The sequence below is a fragment of the Dendrobates tinctorius genome, unplaced genomic scaffold (assembly GCF_039654945.1).
Source record: "Dendrobates tinctorius isolate UK_male_01 unplaced genomic scaffold, ASM3965494v1 ptg000070l, whole genome shotgun sequence".
Lineage (NCBI taxonomy): Eukaryota > Metazoa > Chordata > Amphibia > Anura > Dendrobatidae > Dendrobates > Dendrobates tinctorius.
In genome coordinates this window covers 20,389,285-20,414,175 of record NW_027361738.1, presented here as the reverse complement: position 1 = coordinate 20,414,175, position 24,891 = coordinate 20,389,285, and the positions used below count along the sequence as shown (strand labels likewise).

Below are 24,891 nucleotides of genomic sequence, written 5' to 3'. Positions count from 1 at the left end.
GAGCAACATACTGTGTGGTGGCTGTGATGGAATGATACTGTGTGTCACCATACTTAAAAGGAACCTGTCTTATCAAAAAACGCTAGTAACTTGCAAATATGGGGTTAATCTGCAGGTTAAAATCGTTCTACAGGTGAACTTTATATCTTCAGGCAGTCTCTGGCTTTCAGTCATTGTGCAGGTGCAGCTTTAGTCACCGCTCAGTACTTAATGGGCGGAGGCTGTAACTGCGCACCAACAAGGACTGACAGCCAACTCGGTAGTGCATCAGTACTGTCTTTTCTGCTTCAGTAGTTATGTTGCTCTCTATTAAGGCATATTGTGCAATATTTTAAAGAGTGTCTTTCACCAAATATTTCATGTTGAACTGGACACACTGTGTAATACTAGGTGCACAGCAGAATAAAACATTTTTTTGTTTGTTTTTGTTAATTTCATCTCTCTGTTGCAGAGATTTTAGCAATCAAAGTATTTGGTACTTAATGAGTTAGCTTTTGTTAAGTCCAAGTGAGTGTCGTAAAATAGTTTTTTACTTGGGGTGTGTACTTCTTACTCTTGTATAAGGCTAACTAATCATAAGCAAACAGCCACAGTCAAAGGAAAGAAGAGCACACCCCATCATTACTTGGAGCAGGTTTGTCACTGTGTGACATGTAAAGATGCAGCCCCAATTTCCTGGTCTAACCTCTTGCAAAAGTCAGTGGGGTGGGGCAGTGCAGCTGAGTTTAGCTATGTCACATTACTATCCCTTCTGTCTAGAGCTGAGAGCTCAAACTGTTAGTGATCAACACACACGTCTGCTATGCTTATGCAACTTGTAATCACTCTGCAGTGAGAACCGTAGTGTAATTTTACCTCACACAGAAGTAACCAGCCTGTATTGTGCTACTTTTGTGTGAGATGAAATGACACCCTGCTCTGATCTTACTGCAGAGCGATTACAAGTTGAACACAATTGATATAAGTGTGATTACTGACACATCTCTGGACAAGCACTGTGGGGAGAGGTAGACAGCACAGCTGACAGTGGTATAAAAGGAGAAAAACTCATAGATGGGTTTGTAATGTAACACAGATAAACTCTGCAGCACTGCCCATTCCCCCACACTGACTTATGCAGGAGGTTAGACCAGATTATTAGGCTGTCTGTCATGCATCTCACATCTGAGAAACCTGCCATAACATATTGTGGGGTCATATTCTACTTTACTTTGTATGTTGCTGCTTGCTTATGATTGGTCAGCATTACATAGGGGGAGAAGAACACACCCCCACTAAAAGTTATGTGATAATGCCCACTTGGATTTAACAAAAATCAACCCATTATGGCCAAATACATTTATTGCTACTATCTCCACAAGGGAGATGCAAAATAAAAAAAAGGAAAAAAAAAAAGGTTTATTCCGCTCTGCAGCTACCATTACATCCTGTGTTATTGAGCTCTATAGAAAATAGTAGTGCCCTCTTTTTGCACCAGAGAAAGTAATGTTGTTCCGTGTGATTTCCTTTTATAGTTATAATGCCCACAGTGCTCCTATTAAGTAATAATCCACTGTAAATGCTCAGAATTAAAATTACTAAAAAGTAATAATGCACCTGAGTATTTAACCTTAATGCCACAGTTTCTAATGAAGAGTAATAATGTTCCCTCAATGCTCCCAAAAATTAATGCCCCCCCCTTTACAATTAATAATGACTCTGGTTCCCATCAAAAGTAACACTAGCCCTGAGTTCCCCACAAATAGACTAAACCTACACAAAACAATATGAGCATATACCCTGCTGGAACTAAATGAGTAAAAAGCAAAAGTGCATTTAAATAACATAAGGTTACACAGTCCTACATTGTCTAATATTAAAACCTTACCATGTGTCAGACGTGACCTCAGTGCGAATAAGGGCAGAAAAAAACAGTGTTTTCTAAGAATCCTATGTTATTTAAACGCACTTTTGCTTTTTACTCATTAAGTTACAGCAGAGTATATGCTCATTTTGTTACTTGTCGGTTTTGCCTGTTTAATGGCCAATGTGAACATGCGTTTGTGTTGCTTGTCTACCAACCAAATTCATGCTCAATTTTTTTTTTCCCCACAAATAGTAATAATACCTCCCAATTTCCTATACAAATAGTAAAGCCCCCTAAGTATCACCATAAAAAATAATAAGGGCCCAAGTGCATGGAAGAAAAGTAAAAACGCCATACCATGACACACAAAAAATAATAATGCTGAAATGATTTAAGTATAGTAATAATCCCATCTTGCAGTATATTACTACTCATAGCCCTTTTATTTACAGCCCCCTACCATAGTACACTGCTCCTATTTTCTATAGCCACGTCTTGCAGTTCATCATCACTCCTCTATATACAGCCTCATGCTGCAGTACATCACTATTCTCCTCTATCTATAGCCACATCCTGCAATCATCACTCCTCTATATACAGCCCCATGCTGCAGTACATCACTCCTCTCCTTTATATACAGCCTCACTCCACTGTGTATCACTCCTCTCCACTTTATACAGCACCATCGCACAAAACATTACTTTTTCTGCTCTTGTATATCGAGTCCTGTCCTGCAGTCATCACTCCTTTCCTATATACCCAGCACTGTCCTGCAGTACATCACTCCCTCAGCCCCTCTATTTACAGCCCCATTCTGCAGTACATCACTCCCGTCAGCCCCTCTATATACAGCCCTATCCTTCAGTACATCACTCCTCTATATACAGCCCCATGCTGCAGTACATCACTCCTCTCCTTTATATACAACCTCACTTCACTGTGTATCACTCCTCTCCACTTTATACAGCACCATCGCACAAAACATTACTTTTTCTGCTCTTCTATATCGAGTCCTGTCCTGCAGTCATCACTCCTTTCCTGTATATACAGCACTGTCCTGCAGTACATCACTCCCTCAGCCCCTCTATTTACAGCCCCATTCTGCAGTACATCACTCCCGTCAGCCCCTCTATACACAGCCCTATCCTTCAGTACATCACTCCTTTCCTCTATATACAGTCCTAACCTACAGTATATCACTCCTCATCTATATATAGTCCCATTCTGCAGTACATCATTTCTCTCCTTTATATACAGCCCCATCCTTCAGTACATCAGTTTTCGTCTATGTACAGTCCTATCCAGTATATCACTCATTTCTCTATAGCCCCATCCTGCAGTACATCATTACACTTCTTTGTATACACAGCCGCATCTGACAGTACATCATTCCTCTTTTCTATGTACAGCCCCATCCTGCAGTACATCACTTCTTTCAAGTTACCTGCATACATGTTTTCTGCTGCTTCCTGAGCTCTTCACTGTTATCAATGAGACCCTTCTGCCCCTTCCCAGTATGTCATTCCGGCCCAGGAGGAGTGGGGCGGTGACATCATTGTACTGTCTTTGCAGGGATGCACTCTGTACATGTCTCTGCCATACAGTAAGCTGCAGACTTAACACACTTCGGTCTACAAAACAGGGAGTGGTAGAACAGAAATTAACCATATGGGTGTACTTTTTATGCCTACACAATTAAAAGCCGTGGTCACCCAGAGATCAGTGTCGGTCCCATCATATAAATGGGCCTGGGGCAACCAAACCCTTTGTCCCAGGTAGCAACAGTAATGGCAATAGGAATTCTGTGACTCCAGACAGTGGGCACAAATTGATCCACCAAATGAAGTGAATGCATTCTACCCCAACATAAAGCTAATCAAAATATATTTTGAAATATTCTGACAATACTGTCTCAGGTACTGAAATAAAAGTGCTATTTGTCTTAATGTAGAAATACTAATCTAGATGTCAACATCACAAAGTCAGCATTCCCATGGCCAACTGCAATGATTTATGCAAAGCATTGTGCAGAATACAAATTAATACCGACAGAAGCGAAATGGAAATTATATGACTAATATTTTGCCTTGGTGTATAGTTGAAAGTTGTCTATCAGAAATGCCCTGATTTTTTTTTATGCGTACTGGAAATAAATTATATGCTACAAATAGTAATGTACAGTAAAAGGTACCTGGGGATGGGGACAAAGGATTGTAGCTAAGGGAGACCATTTCATGCATTCAACTCTCTAGCAAAATATTTCAAATAAGCAATACAAGCTCAGGTTTACATTTGATGAAATTAGGTAGAGGCATATATTCATCATACCTTTTAGATATTAAAGTATGTTAAAACTAATCAGAGTGCAAGCTTATTCTATAGAAAAGATAGCTTTATAATTTCTACAATAACAATAAGGAATGAAATTTCCAATAGGCATGAAGCCTTGCAATTACAATTGACTCCATGTTGTGCGAGCTTAAGCCATGTTGGCAACTGATTTTAAGTTTCTATTAAAGATAATCTGTTACCAAATTTCTCAATACAATCAGCATACATTATTACATAGATCTCTTCTTCCACCTGATGAGGCCAGTGTATTTATTCTGAAAATCCATGTCAGAATGGCTGTATAATATTTTTTGACATTCTATACTCAACGTATGTACACCTAGCATGATTGACAGCTCCTCAGTGTCCTTACTTGGTGGGGCTGAGATCACATTGCTCAGTATAAACTGCAGCTGTCAGGGTGGGTAGAAGTTTAACCCCTTTCCAACATCGGGCGTAAAAGTATGCCAATTTCGGACACTCTCCCTTTGATGTGGGCTCCAGCGGTGACCCCACATCTTTCCCGGCTCATATCAGCTGTTTTGAACAGCTGACATGTGCCCAGAACAGCAGCAGGTGGAATCGCGATCCACTCGTGGCTATTAACCAGTTAAATACCGCTGTTAAACTCTGATAGCAGCATTTAACATGCGCTTCCGGCACCGATGGGTTGGCATGACAACTAGGGGACTCCTGGAGACATTTATGGTTGTCACTGCCGGAATGCTATGAGCGCCGCCTGGTGGTATTCTGTGAGGTATTCTGCTACATACAGGTGATCTGATCATCACCAGTATGTAGCAGAGCCAATCGGATTATGGCAGCTTCTAGTCTCCCATGGAGACTATTGAAGCATGCCAAAAGTTAAAAAAAAAGTTTTTAAAAATATAAAAAAATATCAAATTTCAAATCATCCCCCTTTTGCCCCATTCAAGATAAAACAATGAAAAAAATCAAACATACACATATTTGGTATCACCGCATTCAAAATCGCATTAAAAAATTTGGATGTTCTCTACCAGGGATGGGCAATTAATTTTCCCACGGGGCCACATGAGAGGCCATGACTGTTGTGCAGGGCCAAATCAATAGGATTAAATTAATTCTGCTCAATAATAATATTAACATATTAATTATAATTATTTTATATTACTATTAAATGTATTACATAATATTGAACAGAATAAAGTATGATGACACCCCTATATGCTGTTTAAGCCCATACACAGCCCCTATATACTGTAAGAGCCCACACACAGCCCCTTATATACAGTTGGAGCCCCCACATAGCCCTTGTGTGATGACACATTTAATCTTAATTATGCCAGACCTATATTTTCAGTAGGCCAGGAGACATAGCTTATTGTTCACATGGGACTGAACGTTGACTCTTGAATTGATATTTGTGAATTGTTGAATGGCTGCAGTTTACCTATTATATCCACTCAGTTTATTTTGTTACTATCTTTGGAGGAAAAAGATGCTAGGTCACTGACCAATCCATGTTTGCTAATATGTTGATTAACTATTGTATTAGTCCATGTAGCTTGTTGACCTGCAAAACAGTGAAAGACAAACTATGAAGGTTGATTAAATACTAAAAACAAAGAGAGGTAATCTCATCCCACCTACCCCCTGACATGTTGATGATGGTCTGAACCACAGATGTGGGTATAAAAAGGGACCTATATCTTTCTGAAAAGAGACTCTACAGGACAACAGCCAAGGCACTATGGCTTTATTAAGAGGAAAACGGATTTGACATTTTACAGGCTGTCAGCTTAAGGGACCACGGCCCTAGCTGGAGGAATACAGATCTGCTCAATTGACCATCACTGAACCCATGAAGACATTCAAAGAAGCCAGGTGGGGACCCTCCAGCCACCTAGCCCCATGGAGACATTTGGAGAAGTCATATTGGGACCCTTTGGTCACCTGTTCCCTTGGAGATGTTTGGAGAAGCCAGGTTAGGACTCTCCAGTCAACTGTCCCCATGGAGACATTCACAGAGAAGTCATGTTGGGACAATTAGGTCACCTGGCCACATACCTCACTGCACTCAGTCAGTTTCCCAAGCTTGTCATTAGCTCCTCTCTGTGGGTGCCCACCAAAAGTGGTTTGCCACTGGTGGGGTAGTTGGCTCTAGAAACCCCGAAGTCACTGCTACTGTAATCTCAGTGAGCCAGTGGAAGGGTGAAACTCTCTAATTTGCATCATCTTGGGTATTTGCTGGTTGTCTGTTGGTTGTTCAATAAAGTATCGTCACACTGTTTTAATCTCACCCTGTGTTGTTTGAGTGGTATTATGCCTAAGGGAAGAGATGCGGGGGATCAGGAGGATGAGGCCTGGTCCATGCAGTCTTTATAAAGACAGCTTGTCCAGCGAGAGCTCCCACTGATCCTTGTGTCTCTACACCCTATATATATAGTATGAGCCCCCACATAAGCCCTCTATATACATTATGAGCCTCCACATGCCCCATATATACAGTATGAATCCCTCTCTATATACAGTGTGAGACTCCACATAGCCTCCTATATATAGTATGATTTACTACATAGCCTCCTATGAAAGAAAAAAAAACATACGCACCTCTCACATTCGCACGACACTTTGCTCTGGCCTCTGCTACACTGAATCTCCACACAGCTGAAGCGATGAACTGATGTCATCGTGTTTGCTGGTCCAGTTTCACATGCTGATTGGTAGAAGGAGCCAGTGGCCCTTCCTCCACAAATATATTCACCGTTGTCTACTTCTTGAGGATGCAGATAGCGGTGACAGTGGGTGGAGGCGGACAAAGGCGTCCTGTGGACTACTGTTTCAGACCTTTGACTTTCTCGGTCCTTGGGCCAGACTGGGACAACAAGAGTGTCGAATATGGCACATGGGCCGCACTTTTCCCAGTTCTGGGCTATACCAAGAGGGTGTGACTCATAGTTTTTTTGGGGGGCGTGTCTTTAGGCTGCCCTGGATTATAACCCTGTCAGCCACTCCACCTTAGTAAAGACCTTAAGAATTAGCACTAAATGAAAAAGTCCATATCTCTGGCACTGAATGGCGGATTTAAAAGCAAAAGCAAAACTGAATTTCCTCTGTTAAAATCCTGTCAATACTCTCTTTTGGACCTTCATAATTTTTTTGTGTGTTTGTGTTGGGCTATCGTTTTGCCTTTTATTTCTTTTTCACATTGCAAAACCCATAATTTTTTTTATTTTCCTCTGACTGCAGCCATATGGATGATTTTGTTGTTACTTTTACTAGGGGATGGAGGTGGAGTGGAGAAGCACCAATATATCTCATGTTGAGGGGTATCAAACATATGCTTCTCTTGTAGTCATAGGGTTAAGAAGACTTGATGAGTTTCAAACCATTTCAGTATGAGGCTAGTTAGTTTGCTTAAGGGCAGGTGCAGGTGGCCGTATTTTATCTTATCCAATGGAATTGGGCAATGTGAGAATCATATGGGAATAGTGGATGAGGGCAGGTATATCTCGCCCAGATACCTTTCCTATGTGGCCTAGTCTGGTCAGTATCACACCAGGTTACTAATGAATAATGGGAGGTGGATATAAAATGATGCCAGGTGGTTGTGTGAGTGTCTCAGCCTGGGAACACAGAGAGCCTGTCTGTGTGAGAGACACACGTGAGTGAAAGCAGTGCCCACTGCAACTGTGGTTGGGCTGGACGGGAGAAGCCCGCCAGTTGGTAGTTAGGTTGTACCTTGTTTAGTTAGTGCCGGACAGGCAAGGATTTGTTTTATGATTTATTTCCTTTATGCATTGCTTTCACCGTTAATAAACCTGATCCAGTGTCAGTTATACCCGAATTCCAGCTCTGCGCCTGAGTTTCATGCTGAACGCACGTGACCTTTGACCCCAGCAAAGGCGATCCCGGAGTGTTTTATCACATTGTGGTGGAGAACACGGGCATCACGTTGGAAGCATGAGCATGGACGACGTGGTGAAAGCGCTGGTACAGTCCACCGCCATCCAGCAAGAAGCTAATCGGGTGATGATGGCCCAGCTGAAGGAGTTGGTGGACATGACAGCTACCCATCGTTCGCTTCTCCAGCAGGTGGCGCAGCGCCTGGCAAGCTTACCTGAGGTTAAGCAGAGTCGAGAGTGATTCACGTGAGTCGGTACTGGCAGAAGATAACGACCGAAGATGACGTCGAGGCATACCTGACCACGTTTGAACGGACGGCGGTGCGAGAAAAATGGCCGAAGGCACGATGGGCCGGCCTGATTGCCCCGTTTCTCTCTGGTGAGGCCCAAAAGGCTTATTATGACTTAGAGCCTGAAGCTGCGCGGACTTTGACAAACTGAAAGCCGAGATCTTGGCCCGGCTGGGAGTGACGACCGCTGTCCGTGCACAGAGAGTGTATCAATGGACTTATCAGCAGGATAAACCACCGCGGTCACAGATGTTCGACCTGATCCACGTGACGAAGAAGTGGCTACAACCAGAGGTGTTGACAGTGCCAGAGATAATCCAGAGAGTCGTCATGGACAAGTACCTGAGAGCTCTACCGCCAGCCCTGAGGAAGTGGGTAAGCCATAGAAATCCTACTACGGCAGATCAACTGGTGGATCTGGTTGAACGTTACTCCGTGGCGGAAGGACTCCAAGATGACGCTACCCCACCTCGTTCTTCATCATCTCCACGTGGAACCGGTAAGACTGTTCCAGGGAGTAGGGGAGAAGGAAAAATCCCTAAGACAGTGGGGGAGGAAAACGGGACTGCCCGCACTGCGAGGCCGAGAGTAACGAACTATGGTCTAAGCAAGGGGCCCGTTAGGTGTTTCCGCTGCCAAGAGATGGACACATTGCTGCGAACTGTCCGGTCACTACTGAACCCATGCAGTGCGACGTCACAGACTCTAAAAACCGCATGTCTATGGTTGCACGGGTAGTGAGTGTGAATGCCGGTCATAAGGATGTGGAAAAACACTTGTGTGATTTAACTGTTGATGGCAAAAATGTGGTGGCATTGTTAGACTCGGGAAGTGTGGTGACTCTGGTGAAGGCCAGTCTGGTGTCAGCCCCGACTGGACCATCAGATAAATTTTCTGTAACGTGTGTGCATGGAGACACCTGTTCGTACCTCACCACGGTCATATGCATTACTACTTCCTATGGGTCTGTGCAACATAAAGTGGGACTCGTCCCTCCATTATTGCATGATGTTATCTTGGGCCGGGATTTTCCACACTTCTGGCAATTGTGGGAGAATCAGTTGATGGCCCCGGGTAATAGTGTAAATGATTCTTCTCCCAGGGCGCGTGTGGGTCCCGAACCCCTGGAAGAGGTCTCCCCGGAAGACTCAGGGGAAGAGTCTGCTGGAAATGACCTGCAGTTCCCGTTTTCAGTCATGGCGGGTGATACGGAGGAGACCGGGGAAGAGGAGGAGGCCGACAGCCGTCCACCTCCCCGTTTGCCGGATTTAGAAGTTCAGAAAGATGACTTCCAAAGCGAGCAAATAAAGGATCCTACCCTTTCTCAGGCAAGGACAAATGTAAAAGTGATAAATGGGGTACCCGTAGAACCTGGCTCTAGGCTGGCATATCCTTACATGGTTCTGGAGAATGATTTACTCTATCAGAAAGAGAAAAAGGGGGAAGACACGGTGCAACTATTAGTCGTGCCAAAACCCTACCGGCGGCAGGTGCTGGACCTGGCCCACGGACATGTGATGGGAGGTCACCTGGGAGTCCAGAAAACCACCGAAAGGATATTACACTGTTTTGTTTGGCCAGGCATGCATCACGATATTCGTGTATACTGTGAGTCTTGTCCTGACTGCCAAGCCTCTGCACCTAAGCCCCGGTTCTGTAGCCCTTTGGTACCCCTACCTATTATTGAAGTCCCGTTTGAGAGGATTGGGATGGATTTAGTTGGGCCCCTTCCACGGTCTGCACGTGGACACCAACATATCCTGGTCATCTTGGATTATGCCACTCGTTACCCGGAGGCCATCCCTTTGCGTAACACGGCCACCAAGACGATTGCCAAGGAACTGGTGCATGTGTTTAGTCGGGTCGGTATACCAAAACAGATACTCACCGACCAGGGGACCCCCTTTATGTCCAGGGTAATGAAGGAGCTCTGCCGATTGTTACAAATCGAACCGTTACGCACATCCGTGTATCATCCTCAAACAGACGGGTTGGTCGAACGGTTCAATAAAACTCTGAAGCAGATGCTGAGAAAGGTGATAGACAAGGATGGGAAGAACTGGGACTATTTACTTCCGTATTTGCTTTTTGCCATCAGGGAAGTACCCCAGTCTTCCACGGGATTCTCGCCTTTCGAGTTATTGTACGCCCGACGTCCTCGCGGACTGTTAGACGTTGCAAAAGAAACCTGGGAGGGTCAGGTCACTCCATTTAAAACGGTGATAGATCACGTCACACAGATGCAGGGCCGTATTGCGGCTGTTATGCCTATTGTCAAAGAACACATGATGCAGGCTCAAGGAGCCCAAAAAAGAATCTATGATAGGGGCGCCAAGATCCATACGTTTGCACCCGGAGATAGGGTGTTGATCCTGGTCCCCACGGTGGACAGTAAGTTCCTGGCAAAGTGGCAGGGCCCCTTTGAGATTAAGGAAAGAGTTGGTGAAGTAAACTACAAAGTATACCAGGCAGGTAACTGAAAACCTGAACAGATTTATCATGTAAATCTGATAAAACCCTGGAAAGATCGGTCTGCCTTGTCAGCGGAGCTGGCCCGTCCCGTCTGCTCGCATACCGTACCGGAGGTACGGGTTGCAGAGACTTTCTCGGAGCGGCAAAAGACTGAGGTCAGGCAGTTTCTACTTCACAACCAAAAGTTTTTCTCAGAAAAACCCGGGCAGACTACACTAATGAAACATGACATCGTAACGGAACCTGGTGTCACAGTTCACGTAAAACCCTACCGAATCTCGGAAGCGCGCCGTGAAGCTGTTTCCCGAGAAGTGAAGGCAATGTTAGAGTTAGGAGTCATTGAGGAATCGCACAGTGCTTCGTCCAGCCCGATTGTGCTAATTCCTAAACCGGACGGCACCATCCGGTTCTGCAATGACTTCAGGAAACTGAATGCGGTCTCAAAGTTTGATGCCTACCCTATGCCCCGGGTCGACGAGTTAATAGATCGGTTAGGAAAAGCCCGGTATATTACGACCCTAGATCTAACAAAGGGGTATTGGCAGATCCCTCTGGCTGAGGCTGCCAGAGAAAAGACGGCATTTGCTACGCCGGAAGGTTTATTTCAGTATGTGTATATGCCGTTTGGACTGCACGGGGCACCAGCGACCTTCCAGAGACTGATGGATCAAGTCCTGAGGCCACATAGGCGGTACGCTTCGGCCTATTTGGATGACATTGTCATTTACAGCTTGGACTGGGAGACATCTCCAGAAAGTACAAGCTGTGATTGACGACCTGTGGGAGGCAGGTCTAACCGCGAACCCCAAGAAATGTCACATCGGGCTAGAAGAAGCCCCGTATTTGCGGTATGTAATTGGGAGGGGTATTGTTAAACCCCAGCTCGATAAGATTCAGGCGGTTCATGACTGGCCGCAACCTGTCAACAAGAAGCAGGTGCAAGCCTTTCTGGGGATCGCCGGCTATTATCGCCAGTTCATACCCAATTTTGCAGCCATCGCTACCCCCCTGACGGATCTTACAAAAGGGAAAGACTCCGTCATGATTAAATGGAGTTTAGCGGCTGAAGAAGCCTTCCATAGCCTAAAATGGGCACTTTGCTCTCAACCAGTACTGGTGACTCCGGACTTCTGCAGCGAGTTTGTGGTACAAACGGATGCCTCTGATACCGGTATCGGGGCTGTACTGTCACAAGTGAGGGACGGAGTGGAACACCCAGTCCTCTATCTCAGCAGGAAGCTGAACAAACATGAGCAAAAGTATGCAGTCAAAGAAAAAGAGTGCCTAGCCATTAAGTGGGCTCTAGAGGCCCTCAAATATTACCTGGTGGGCCCAAAGTTCAGGCTGATCACTGACCATGCCCCTCTCAAGTGGATGCACTTGAACAAGGAACGGAATAGCCGGTTGACCCGGTGGTTCTTTGCCCTGCAGGCCTACACTTTTACGGTGGAGCACCGCCCAGGGGTACAGATGGGGAATGCAGATGCCCTGTCCCGAGTGCACTGTTTGGCGGGTGTCATTGCTCGACCGGAGTGGTCTGAGCAGAGGGGGGGATATATGAGAATCATATGGGAATAGTGGATGAGGGCAGGTATATCTCGCCCAGATACCTTTCCTATGTGGCCTAGTCTGGTCAGTATCGCACCTGGTTACTAATGAATAATGGGAGGTGGATATAAAAGGATGCCAGGTGGTTGTGTGAGTGTCTCAGCCTGGGGACACAGAGAGCCTGTCTGTGTGAGAGACACACGTGAGTGAAAGCAGTGCCCACTGCAACTGTGGTTTGGCTGGATGGGAGAAGCCCGCCAGTTGGTAGTTAGGTTGTAGCTTGTTTAGTTAGTGCCAGACAGGCAAGGATTTGTTTTATGTTTTATTTCCTTTATGCATTGCTTTCACCGTTAATAAACCTGACCCAGTGTCAGTTATACCCGAATTCCAGCTCTGCGCCTGAGTTTCATGCTGAACGCACTTGACCTTTGACCCCAGCAAAGGCGATCCCGGAGTGTTTTATCACAGTAAATTATGCAAATCACACTCTGATCAGAGTGTGATCCGATTCTCTTGGATGAGGAAAATATGGAGTAAAACATTTCTTCATCTTGACCATTCTGTCAGTCCATTGAAATTGGACTGCACTCAGATCCAAAAGCAGGCTGATGTTTTCCATGAATTCATTGACTTCCATGGCTGAGTGCGATCCGAATATCGGTTCAAACTCCGGTATGCAGTGTTTTTTTTTTCCTTGCACCACTGCATTGTCCCTAGAATAATATTGACCCTGATGTGATCCAATGTTTTATCTGACCACACTCGGACCAATAATATGGCCAGCTGCACGAGCCCTGGGACGTTCCCACCATTTGGTGCAGCAAAAAGGTTGCTAGTCTACTGAATATTGCTAGACTACTTGATTTACTTGATTATTTACTACTTTAGGTCATCCCTGGTGGCTCTAAACAGATCAAAATTAAAATCTATTTGGAGCCAAACTGATTAGATGAACCAGGTCTTATCAAATTGTATTTTATTGTATCTTTGTCATACAGTGCATAATAACAGATGCCAAAAATAAAAACAAAATTTAATTTCAGGAGCTAGACAGAAATTTTGTGCAGCCATGAGACAAAATAAAAATGACTTCTAGAAGTTAAATGACATTGGTACATTTTCTGCCTCATTGATTCTAAGGCTGGTTTAAAGACCTCTGCAACCACATACACTTAGATAAGGGATGATGATGATGATGATGATGATGATGATGATGATGATGATGATGAAAAACATATGAGAAACCGGCTCACAATTCTGAGCTGATGTACAATCAGCCTTCTCATTGTTAAAATACAGTAGTTATGAGCACAAATTCAAAGTAGAGAAAATCCACCAGGCTGTTACTAGATGTCATCTATCTCTTCATGCATAAGGAAGACTGTCAATTACTGTCTAGGACTCCCACTCCCACAAAATTCCCTCTGGACTAATATGCATATGCATTCAGAGATTTTAATGGAAAAAAAATTTAAGTTTTACTGAAAATTTCCCCACAAAACTATATACGGTATCAATCTGATCAGACTCCTCTACACTATAAACTTCCTGCCTACAAATCAGATACCATTTATAACATGACAGTTTGCCTTTAAAGAAGACCATTTACAAATTTGAGCATAGTACATTAGCCTCTTGATTAGAGATGGGCGGACCCAAAGATGTTCTGGTCCGTCGGGTTCTGCCGAACTTTATAAAAAATGAATGGAAGGGTGAACATCTGGTGATTCAATGTAGTCATCTGTGTGACAGTGCAGGAAACACCGGTTCTGATCGGAGGTAACCTTACTGACGTTACAACCATTCACAGGGCTGCAGTTCCCACGCTGACACACAGGACAGCGTGTGAGCCAGCAGCTGTGACAGGCAGCGAAAAGGTTACCGTTGGGCAGGCATCGGCTTATCAGTACTACTCTCATCAGTGTACACCTGTCTCACTGATAGAGAGAGCAGGTGACGCTGATGAACGTATTCACCAGCCTGTGCCTGTGCATAGTAATAAAGATGTCAGTATGATATATAATTAGTGCAGCGCGTGAGTAGTGTACTGAACATGTATTTAGCTAATAAATAAAGAAATAAAATAAAAAATGGCATGGGGTCCCACTTATTGTTAATACCCAGCTGAGGGAAAGCAGACAGCTGGGGGCTGGTGTAATTATTCTGGAAAGAGGGCAATAAATATGGAGCTTTCCAGGCTATTAATACTAGCTCATATCTGTCTGCATAACTTTTACTGGTAATAAAAAATGAGTACTACAAAAAAGATAATGTGGGGTTCCCTCCATTTTTAATAACCATCAAAGGCCATTAGATGCACCTATTTTGGCTCTTAGCCTTGATTCTTCCCACTTGCCCTGATGCCTTGGCAAGTGAGGAAATGATTTTGGGATTGATGTTGGCTGTTTCATGGCTGCTGACATCAAGCCAAGCGGCTATTTATGTCCTCAGTAATGTGACCACTCAGCAAGACAGCTCACACTGAGCTGAACATGAAAACGTGGCTGCGTGTGACCAGTGGTAACCTTAACAATGTCATCGCTCATCACTATAGCTGTGTTTTCACACTCAACTCAGAGTGATCTGGTTGTTGGGCTGAACAGTCACATTACTGATGTTACTACTCAGTAATGCAACCAGATGTAGCAAAGTAGGGGTTCCTTGTGGGACATCAGCATTATGAATAATCAGCGGACAGGTGAGGATTACTTTGATTTTTTATTTTTATGTTAACAAATGGAAAAAAGGGATTCGCCTGAGTGTTTTGTTCAAGGTCTTTTTCTGTGTGTGTCTTTATTTATTTATACTATGGGGTTAGTAATGGGGGCATCTGATAGACGCCTCTTCATTTCTAACCCCTGGGCTTGATGTCAGCTGACATTACAAAGCTGACATCTACCCCAAAATATTACCCCACATGCCAATGCACCAGGGCAAGCGGGAAGAGACGGAACAAGTACCAGATTTGGAGCATCTAATGGATGCTTCTTTTCTGGGGTAGCTACAGGTGATATATCTAGACTGAGGAGGGCCAGTGATATAAGCGGTGAGTGTAATTGCTCCAGCATTGACTGCATGAGTGAGAGCCGTCTGCTGGGTGAAATAAAGTAATTTTTTTCACCGGTGCTTAATTTTTAGTACTGCGCCCAGCACCTTCAAAATGCTATTAATCTATAGATTAATACTATATCTGCATGTTAATAGCATTATTAGACATGACAGGTTCCTTTTAAGTCCTAGGGGGCATTACTAAAGATTTTTCTCTGAGAGGGTGTACTTCTTCCCCTGAATGAGGTTGACCAATCATACGCAGGCAGCAACGCACAGGTGAAAAAAGCTCACAATAGCTTACAACAGGCGTTCTCCTGTGTGAAACATGAAATACAGTCTAACTCCTCACTAGGTTCACCGCAGAGCTGTGAGTGATTACAAAATGCAGGAATAGAGCAGAGCCGAGTGTGATTACATACATTTGTTCAGCATTTACAGTGGGGAAAAAAAGTATTTAGTCAGTCAGCAATAGTGCAAGTTCCACCACTTAAAAAGATGAGAGGCGTCTGTAATTTACATCATAGGTAGACCTCAACTATGGGAGACAAACTGAGAAAAAAAAATCCAGAAAATCACATTGTCTGTTTTTTTTTCATTTTATTTGCATATTATGGTGGAAAATAAGTATTTGGTCAGAAACAAGCAATCAAGATTTCTGGCTCTCACAGACCTGTAACTTCTTCTTTAAGTGTCTCCTCTTTCCTCCACTCATTACCTGTAGTAATGGCACCTGTTTAAACTTGTTATCAGTATAAAAAGACACCTGTGCACACCCTCAAACAGTCTGACTCCAAACTCCACTATGGTGAAGACCAAAGAGCTGTCAAAGGACACCAGAAACAAAATTGTAGCCCTGCACCAGGCTGGGAAGACTGAATCTGCAATAGCCAACCAGCTTGGAGTGAAGAAATCAACTGTGGGAGCAATAATTAGAAAATGGAAGACATACAAGACCACTGATAATCTCCCTCGATCTGGTGCTCCACGCAAAATCCCACCCCGTGGGGTCAGAATGATCACAAGAACGGTGAGCAAAAATCCCAGAACCACGCGGGGGGACCTAGTGAATGAACTGCAGAGAGCTGGGACCAATGTAACAAGGCCTACCATAAGTAACACACTACGCCACCATGGACTCAGATCCTGCAGTGCCAGACGTGTCCCACTGCTTAAGCCTGTACATGTCCGGGCCCGTCTGAAGTTTGCTAGAGAGCATTTGGATGATCCAGAGGAGTTTTGGGAGAATGTCCTATGGTCTGATGAAACCAAACTGGAACTGTTTGGTAGAAACACAACTTGTCGTGTTTGGAGGAAAAAGAATACTGAGTTGCATCCATCAAACACCATACCTACTGTAAAGCATGGTGGTGGAAACATCATGCTTTGGGGCCGTTTCTCTGCAAAGGGGCCAGGACGACTGATCCGGGTACATGAAAGAATGAATGGGGCCATGTATCGTGAGATTTTGAGTGCAAACCTCCTTCCATCAGCAAGAGCATTGAAGATGAAACGTGGCTGGGTCTTTCAACATGACAATGATCCAAAGCACACCGCCAGGGCAACGAAGGAGTGGCTTCGTAAGAAGCATTTCAAGGCCCTGGAGTGGCCTAGCCAGTCTCCAGATCTCAACCCTATAGAAAACCTTTGGAGGGAGTTGAAAGTCCGTGTTGCCAAGCGAAAAGCCAAAAACATCACTGCTCTAGAGGAGATCTGCATGGAGGAATGGGCCAACATACCAACAACAGTGTGTGGCAACCTTGTGAAGACTTACAGAAAACGTTTGACCTCTGTCATTGCTAACAAAGGATATATCACAAAGTATTCAGATGAAATTTTGTTTCTGACCAAATACTTATTTTCCACCATAATATGCAAATAAAATGAAAAAAAAACAGACAATGTGATTTTCTGGATTTTTTTTTCTCAGTTTGTCTCCCATAGTTGAGGTCTACCTATGATGTAAATTACAGACGACTCTCATCTTTTTAAGTGGTGGAACTTGCACTATTGCTGACTGACTAAATACTTTTTTCCCCACTGTATTTCACAGTCAAAGCTGACAGTACTGTGAGTGGAGAGTTGCTAGAAGTGTTTGTAATGAGACAAAGCTCAGCTCTGCTTTGCTAATACTGCACATAGGGACTTGTAGGCATGTGGCACTCATTTGCAATACCGGATAAATCAAGATGTTTTTAAAAATTTGTTTACATTTTTTTATCATTTGCATATAATTAACATTTCGATCCATGCTGTGATTTCCATAAGCTTTTTCCTTCTTAAGGTTGCAATTTCTATGCTGAGGAGTGTATGCTGACTTTTTTAAGGGGTTCAATACTTCAACAAGCTATAAATATATTTAATATTTTCTTTCAAGTTGTTTAATTAAGACTCTACATCAATAACTCAATCATGTTTCTGTTTCTTTTAACAGGAAACCATTGAAAACATTAGTAATGGAGGCACACAGCTCGTTTTTAATGGACGCGTTTAGCTTTTAGCTTCATTTTGATGAGATTATTTATACCAGAACTTTTATCATTTGGTCGCTGCAACTTCCTGGACACCGCCTTCAAATTTTTGAAAATTATTTTTTATGAAATTATCTTTTCAACATCAGATTTTAATAATATGCACAAAAAATATGCATTTTACAAAAATGTTACATAGAGAAGTGGGGCTCTTCTTTATATATATGTAGAGAGATTATCTCCAGACATTTCCCGCTGTTTCAACAAGTGCACATACAAAAAGCAATCCATTTAAGCACTGCAAAGCAAAGTTTCATGTCACTCTGAATTTAGGAATTTGCATCAAATTAAGTGCAGTTTGACGTATCTCCTCAGATACCCTCTAAGATAATGTTTTGAGGCTATTTCACTAAAACTGAGATAATTACTAATTTAGTCAGTAAAATTAATACACTCATAAACACTGCTTCACTAAAATGGGGCTATTTAGCGTTACTTAAAGAGAATGTATAACCTATATTTCCTTTACAAATTAAAACCACAAAATAAATACTGATACATTCCTTTTTTTAATTTGTTTATATTTTTCGATTGTACATTTTTACATTTATGTTTTGATCATGATTATTGGGCCCTTCATCCCACCTGCTCAGTCACCGACATTTAGACATGTGTTCCACAGCAGCCATGTGAACTGTGAAGAGGTCACTGTGCAGGGAAGGGAGAAGTTGTGTCCATCACTAGATCCTCTGTTATCTGCCTCTAGTTTTATAAAAAGAGGCATTCATATTAGTATTATCCCCAATTTCTGGCGCTAAAACTTTTGACTCCACCTATCAATTAATTTCTGCTCATTTAAAAAAAGTGTAAAGGGAAAAGAGGCCAATGTATTTGTAAATATGGCTGGTGCTTGAATATGTAACTTTTTAATGTCGGAGCCCTCTATAAATGTCCACCCAAATGTCTGTTTGTTTCTCTATAGAAAATCTTGAGTTGTCAGATAAATGCTGCATATGCTCACTCAAGAATTAAGGTAAATGAGGATCATAAATAGAGCTCTGCCAAAAATTAAGAGACCACTGCACAGTTTTATAAAAACTAGCTTCTCTACATGTCTGGCAGCCATTTCATTCCAGTGTCAGTTGAATTCCAACCAGAGTACACCTCATTCTACTTAATGTGCTTCTGATTAAGTGATAACCTGAACCAAATCTTATTTAACTAAGGAAAGTATAAAAAAAAACCCTGCTGTGGTGTTCACAATTCTCTTGCAATAGGACAAGCTGGATGGCAAAACAAGTGCTAGTAATATCCCAAAAGTAATAGGAATGAAAACATAACTTTTAGAGATGACAAAGGAGTTGAAAAGAAAAGCCTGGAGTGAGGAAAAGGGTTCAATTCTGGCTTTACTAGCAGAGGGATACAGTGAGCGTTATGTTGCCTTTATCCTTAAAATTTCTAAGACGGCAGTCCATTACAACAAAGTCAAGCAGCAGACAATGGGGACAACAAAGTTACAGACTGGCAGAGGGCGAAAACGACTCTCCACTGACTGGGATGATCGTAATCTTATTCAAATGTCACTCAGGAACTGCAGGATGTCATCAAGACATGTTGTCAGTAGTTGTCAGTAGTTTATAGAATAAAAGAGCAATTTTACATTTTACTCAAAAATATACATATAGAGAGAAAAATCAGACAAACTGAAAATTTTGCAGTGATCTCTTAATTTTTGCCAGAGCTATATATTCACTCAGTCTTAAGGTCTCCATACACATTAGGTGTCAGCCGTACACAGAAAAGTTCAGACGCGCCTTCCTTTGATCTCCGCACCAAACAAAAAGATTGACCATTAAAATTCAACACTGAGATCCTGCTCTCCCCCCAAGTCATCTGTTGGAGAAAAGTTAGGAAAACCCATACACATTACACCGCCAGTCAATCTCGCCAAAATCTGCGGGAACAGAAGACTTTTTTCGTGTGTATAGGTGTTTTTAGTCTTTAACTTGTTCTTATTGATAAGTTAAAGACTTATTCAGTTGTAGTTCACATTTTTATGTAAATTTTTTTTGTTTGTCAAAGTGACAAATTGTAATTACCGCCATTACAGACACTGAAGAGGCTAGCAACCAACTTTCACACACACCTCGACTGAAAATCTTTACCTCTTTGGAGACAAGGTGTATAACAATTGCTGACAACTAAGATTTAACATTTAGAGCTCTAGTAAAGATTGATTACTATTAGAGATGGGAGAACTGATTCACAGGACTCCAGTCCATCGTCCAGGTCAGTAATCTGAATCTCCTTTCCTCCTGGCATTCCGTGCTCTTCTTTTGATTAGCCGGGCAGGTGCAACATTGTGTATGCGTCACGTTGCAACAATGATGTTGTGCCAGTCCGGTTAGGTCAGGAGAAGGTCAGGAGATTCACAGGCTTCATGTCCAGCGATCACAGATTACTGATCTAGCCCTTAGACCGGAGTTCTGTGAATTGATTCTCCTATCTCTAGTTACTATGAATTGTCATTAGTGGTATCCATTATTTTCAAGCCTACTCTTTACATTTCATGAAAGGTAACAAACTCTAATGACCTGCATATGAGCCGCTGTAGCCTGCCTTTCCTAAACTCTGCAGTAATATAGATACACTGGGTATGCATGACTACATATATTTACCATTCAGGACTGTTGACTACCATTATATGAATTATGGTGGCCATCTTGGTTGTCGTACAGCTTTCCTAAAAACACATGCAACTAAGAAAAGTATACATGTAATTAAAATAAATCTACAGAAAAACAGGACTCAAGAACATGTATTTACTGGCGATATTTATTATTGGATTTTTCTTAATTCTTTAATAAGGGCGTTTATACGATATTAGCATCTCATAAAAGTAACATTTTGTTTTATTCTTTTGTTATTCCTAATGGAAATATGCAAATAAATTGGAAACAATACCAATCCCCTTGTCATTGTGCCTGCAGAATCTGTCATTTTCTATTCAGAGTTGCCGGTGACATGTTGTATTGGGGTACGCCCTAATAGCAAAGGGTATGGATCGGATGTAGCAAAGGTTACCCTGACAAACAACGCACCAAAATGATAATTTGTGACCGAAAGTAATCCCACTTAAGAGGATTAAGATATCATTGCACAAGCCACTGAGTGATGTCATGTTAGCTATACAATTATACCTTTTTTGTGTTGCGATATCTCAGTTCATTGTTATCTGTGTTATGATAAACTTTGTTACATCTTTAAAGGGTGCATTTACACAGACCGACAGGTGGCATGATGCGACCGCCGATTAGTGAGCTTTTACCAATCAACTATTGCTTGATACCTGTTTACACAGACAGACCAAAATAATCCATGCACACTGAGCAATCTTTAGTAGATACCTCAGTGCACAAATACGCTGCCATGGTTCATAATGGTGTGAGGACGAAGATCTTTAATGGGGTTTTCCCACGAGCAAACTTAATTTAAAACAACATTTTAATCAACCAATCTTTGAATAATAATATGTTCCATAATTGGATGTGTTTAAAAAAAATGTTCCTGTGCTGAGATAATCTTATAAACGTCCCCCTCCTGTGTACTGTGCAATGGCTGTGTCTGACCGTACAGGAACATGATGGGCACATACCACAGCTCCTGGGCAGGGGAGGAAGCAAATGAGACTATACAGACAATACAGCACAGGGTCACAGCTGATTCTTTTTTTTTAAGGTAAACCATTCCTTAAAAACAGGCAGGGAAATGTGATCCCCGCTGCCTCCTCACCACTACTGGAGCTACCGCCTCACCATCACTGGAGCTGCTGCAACCCCCCAACCTACTGTCTCCTTCCCCACCATCCTGTAGCATGTAAGCCCGAAAGGGCAGGGTCCTCTCTCCCCTCTATATCAGTCTGTCATTGTTAGTTTGCTTGCTGTAAGGGATATCTGTAATCTGTATGTAACCCCTTCTCATGTACAGCACCATAGAACCAATGGTGCCATAGAAATAAATAATAATAATAAAAAATGTTTTAGCACAAAAAGAATCAGCTGTGATCTTGTGCGGTCATGTCTGTATATTCTCTTTTGCATCTTCCCCTGCCCAGGAGTTATGGTACGATCAGACCATGTTTCTTCACGGTCAAACACAGCCATTACACAGAAACGTAACAGGGGCACATTTATAAGATTATCTCAGCACAGGAGGATTTTTTTTTACACATCCAATTGCAAAACTTATTTTTATTTTTAGATCTATTAAAATGTACTTTGCTTGTGGGAAAACCTCTTTAACGCTGCAGAAAAGATTATTTCATCTAAAGAACGGGGGGTTTCCTTGCTTGCCAGGTGATCGGCAGCCTGTGTACATGGCAAGATGAGCGCAAAACAAGTGTTTTTAAAACTCAGTCACAATTATCTTGCAGTGTAAATGCCTCTTAACACTCAACTGTTCATATTTTTCATAAATTTCCTAGAGGAATAACTGTGGAACAAAACATCGCAAAGCTGTAGAAGTCAATACTCCAAAACAGTTATTTAACAAAAAAGGGAGTTTTTAGAAAAGCAGATATCAGAACTGTTAATGAAAGCTACTACTCATGATAATGATACTAATGCATTTTAGTAATCATATTACAAACCATGACTTGATACCTTTCATAGGATTCTAATTTGCTAAAGGCCCCTTTACATTTAGCGATGCACCAGCGATCCCGACAACGATACAGTCCGGTCAGGATCGCTGCTGCATCGCTAAATGGTCGCTAGTGAGCTGCCACACAGGCAGATCTCACAGCGATGCAGCAGCGATACAGCGGTCGTTACTTACCTTTCAGAAGCGGTGATCCTGACGTCCTCCCGTCCGCGTCCACGCGTCGCTCGTCGGCGCCAGCAGGAAGCCCAGCAAGAAGTGGCCGACGAGAAATGGAGCTGCGCGATCTCGCGCGATCAGCAACAGACAGCGGGGGAGCCGGTCGGAGGTAAGTATCACACATAGCGATATCGCTGCTGCGTCACCAAATAGGTGATGCTTTAGCGATATTGCTAGCGATATCGCTATGTGTAAAACTCCCTTAATACTAAGATACAATATGCGCCTTGGATGGTCCTCATATTTTGAACTTTAGGACTTATCTCCTATGCTATGGTACTTTGCAGAAATTTCTGCTACTATGTTATACAGCTGAATAGGACTTTTCATCCTCTTTTAAAGATAGAAATTACATTATATGAAATCAGCCTTACGCGACGTTTGAGAATAACCAAATACTTAGATTTATATGGCTCTTCTAACCTGTGCTTTGTATTAGCGCTGAGATACCTCAGGCCAACGCCACTGAGTTAGCTAGAATTACATTTTACATGATATACAGATTGTACTTTGTAAAAAGTGAAGGAAATCATGTGTGCATTGGAAGTGTCCACAGATACAAAAGACTTTTATTATATACATTTTTAGTACTAAAATAAAATTCTACAAGGTTTATCTGACATCATCACCCTCACGTTATCAATGCCTTAGGCCGATTTCACACACGGTTTTTTTTCTCGTACATGAAAAACTGTTTTTTTTTCCGAAGAGATGATCCATTTTTCGTACGTGTCTCAGTTTTTACAATCCTTGTTGCATCCATTTTTTTGTATGAAGAAAATAATTGTTTCCCTTCTCATATCCATTAAACAGTAAAATACAGATAAGACACGGATGTAGGGACTGGCGGATCTATTCGCGGGACTCCGGTCTATCGGCCACATCAATAGTCTTTGGCTTCTGGAAGATAGCCTTGAAAATCTCTGCCTTCCGAGATCCCAGACACGGCTGTTGATTAGCTGGGCTGGCAAGATGTCATCTGTGCAATACGACGCAATGATGATGGCATGTCAGCCCTGCTAATGAAAAGCCGCAACGGGGATCTTGAAAGGCAGGAGATTCAAGAGCCTTTCTTCCAGCAGCCATAGACTACTGACATGACCAATGGACCGGACTCCCGCAAATCAGTCAGCCTATCGCTACGTGGATGACATCCATGTACTGTTTGGTTTTGTCATAGCATAGGCAAGTTTGATCTGCAACAAGGATCTAAGTAGGGCATGTCTCTGCTTGTTGTTTTTGCAGACAACCGTAAAAATAAGGGATAAACATATATAAACAAACCTTGATATGTGAAAGAGTCCATACAGAAACATTTTCCAATCTAATGAGTCCCAAATAGAATGAATTAATATCATGACATAAGAAATATGGCAAAGGCGATGCCTTTTATGCTAAAGACGAATATAGTAAGAAGGATATCACCATTGTATAAATGACAAATATTGTACATACAGCAACCTCTATTTGTGAATGAATTATTGTATATTTTATAAGGCATCTCCCTACTACAGCTATGGATCAAATATATTTCTTAATCTGCAGATTAATTCATTTTGTTATTGAAGCAATACTTAGAGATTAATGCTTTTTATGTACAAAATAAATGAAGACCAGAATGAAGTGGCATGTAGCCTTATTTTCTTGGAATTGCTGTTTTTTGGATTGGATGTCTAAATATGAACTTTTATTTAAAATTTTAACGAAAAAGAGTTTTAGCCTTTCAGAAAATCAAAAGAAGAAGAAACTCTTTCCCAATGCAATATTTTGACTTTAGTCTAAAGTTTGTTTCAGGTACCAGAACTTTACAAAAACTCTAACTAGAACCTGAAACTCATAGAAGTCAATGGAGACATAAACTTTGGTGTTGTAAAGTGGTCATAGTAAGTGCTAGGGGTCTCTCTCTTCACCAAATACTGAAATGGACCTCAGGGAAAAGTTTGGGTTCGCTCATCTCTATTACAGCCATGAACACAACACAGGTTTTCAAGCTTAGAAAGATACCATATTAATTACCTAAAACATAGAATAGAGCGCTAGAGCCCTTCTATTCTTGTTGGATGAAGTCAAGTAATTGAGAAAGTGATCAATTTTTTATTGAAAATGTAGGAGATGCTTAG

General features: G+C 42.3%; 1 protein-coding gene across 3 annotated transcripts in view; it reads left to right on the top strand.

Moving 5' to 3' along the window:
* The window catches only part of TMEM196 (transmembrane protein 196), a 60,602-nt gene extending 39,746 nt beyond the window's left edge, over window positions 1–20,856 (top strand). For all 3 annotated transcript variants that reach the window (XM_073581444.1, XM_073581443.1, XM_073581446.1), the window contains exon 4: window positions 17,857–20,856. In XM_073581444.1, coding sequence (XP_073437545.1) covers window positions 17,857–17,916 — 60 coding nt within the window. In that variant the 3' untranslated portion in view covers window positions 17,917–20,856. The remainder of the gene's footprint in view (window positions 1–17,856) is intronic.
* The last annotated feature ends 4,035 nt before the right edge of the window (window positions 20,857–24,891 follow it).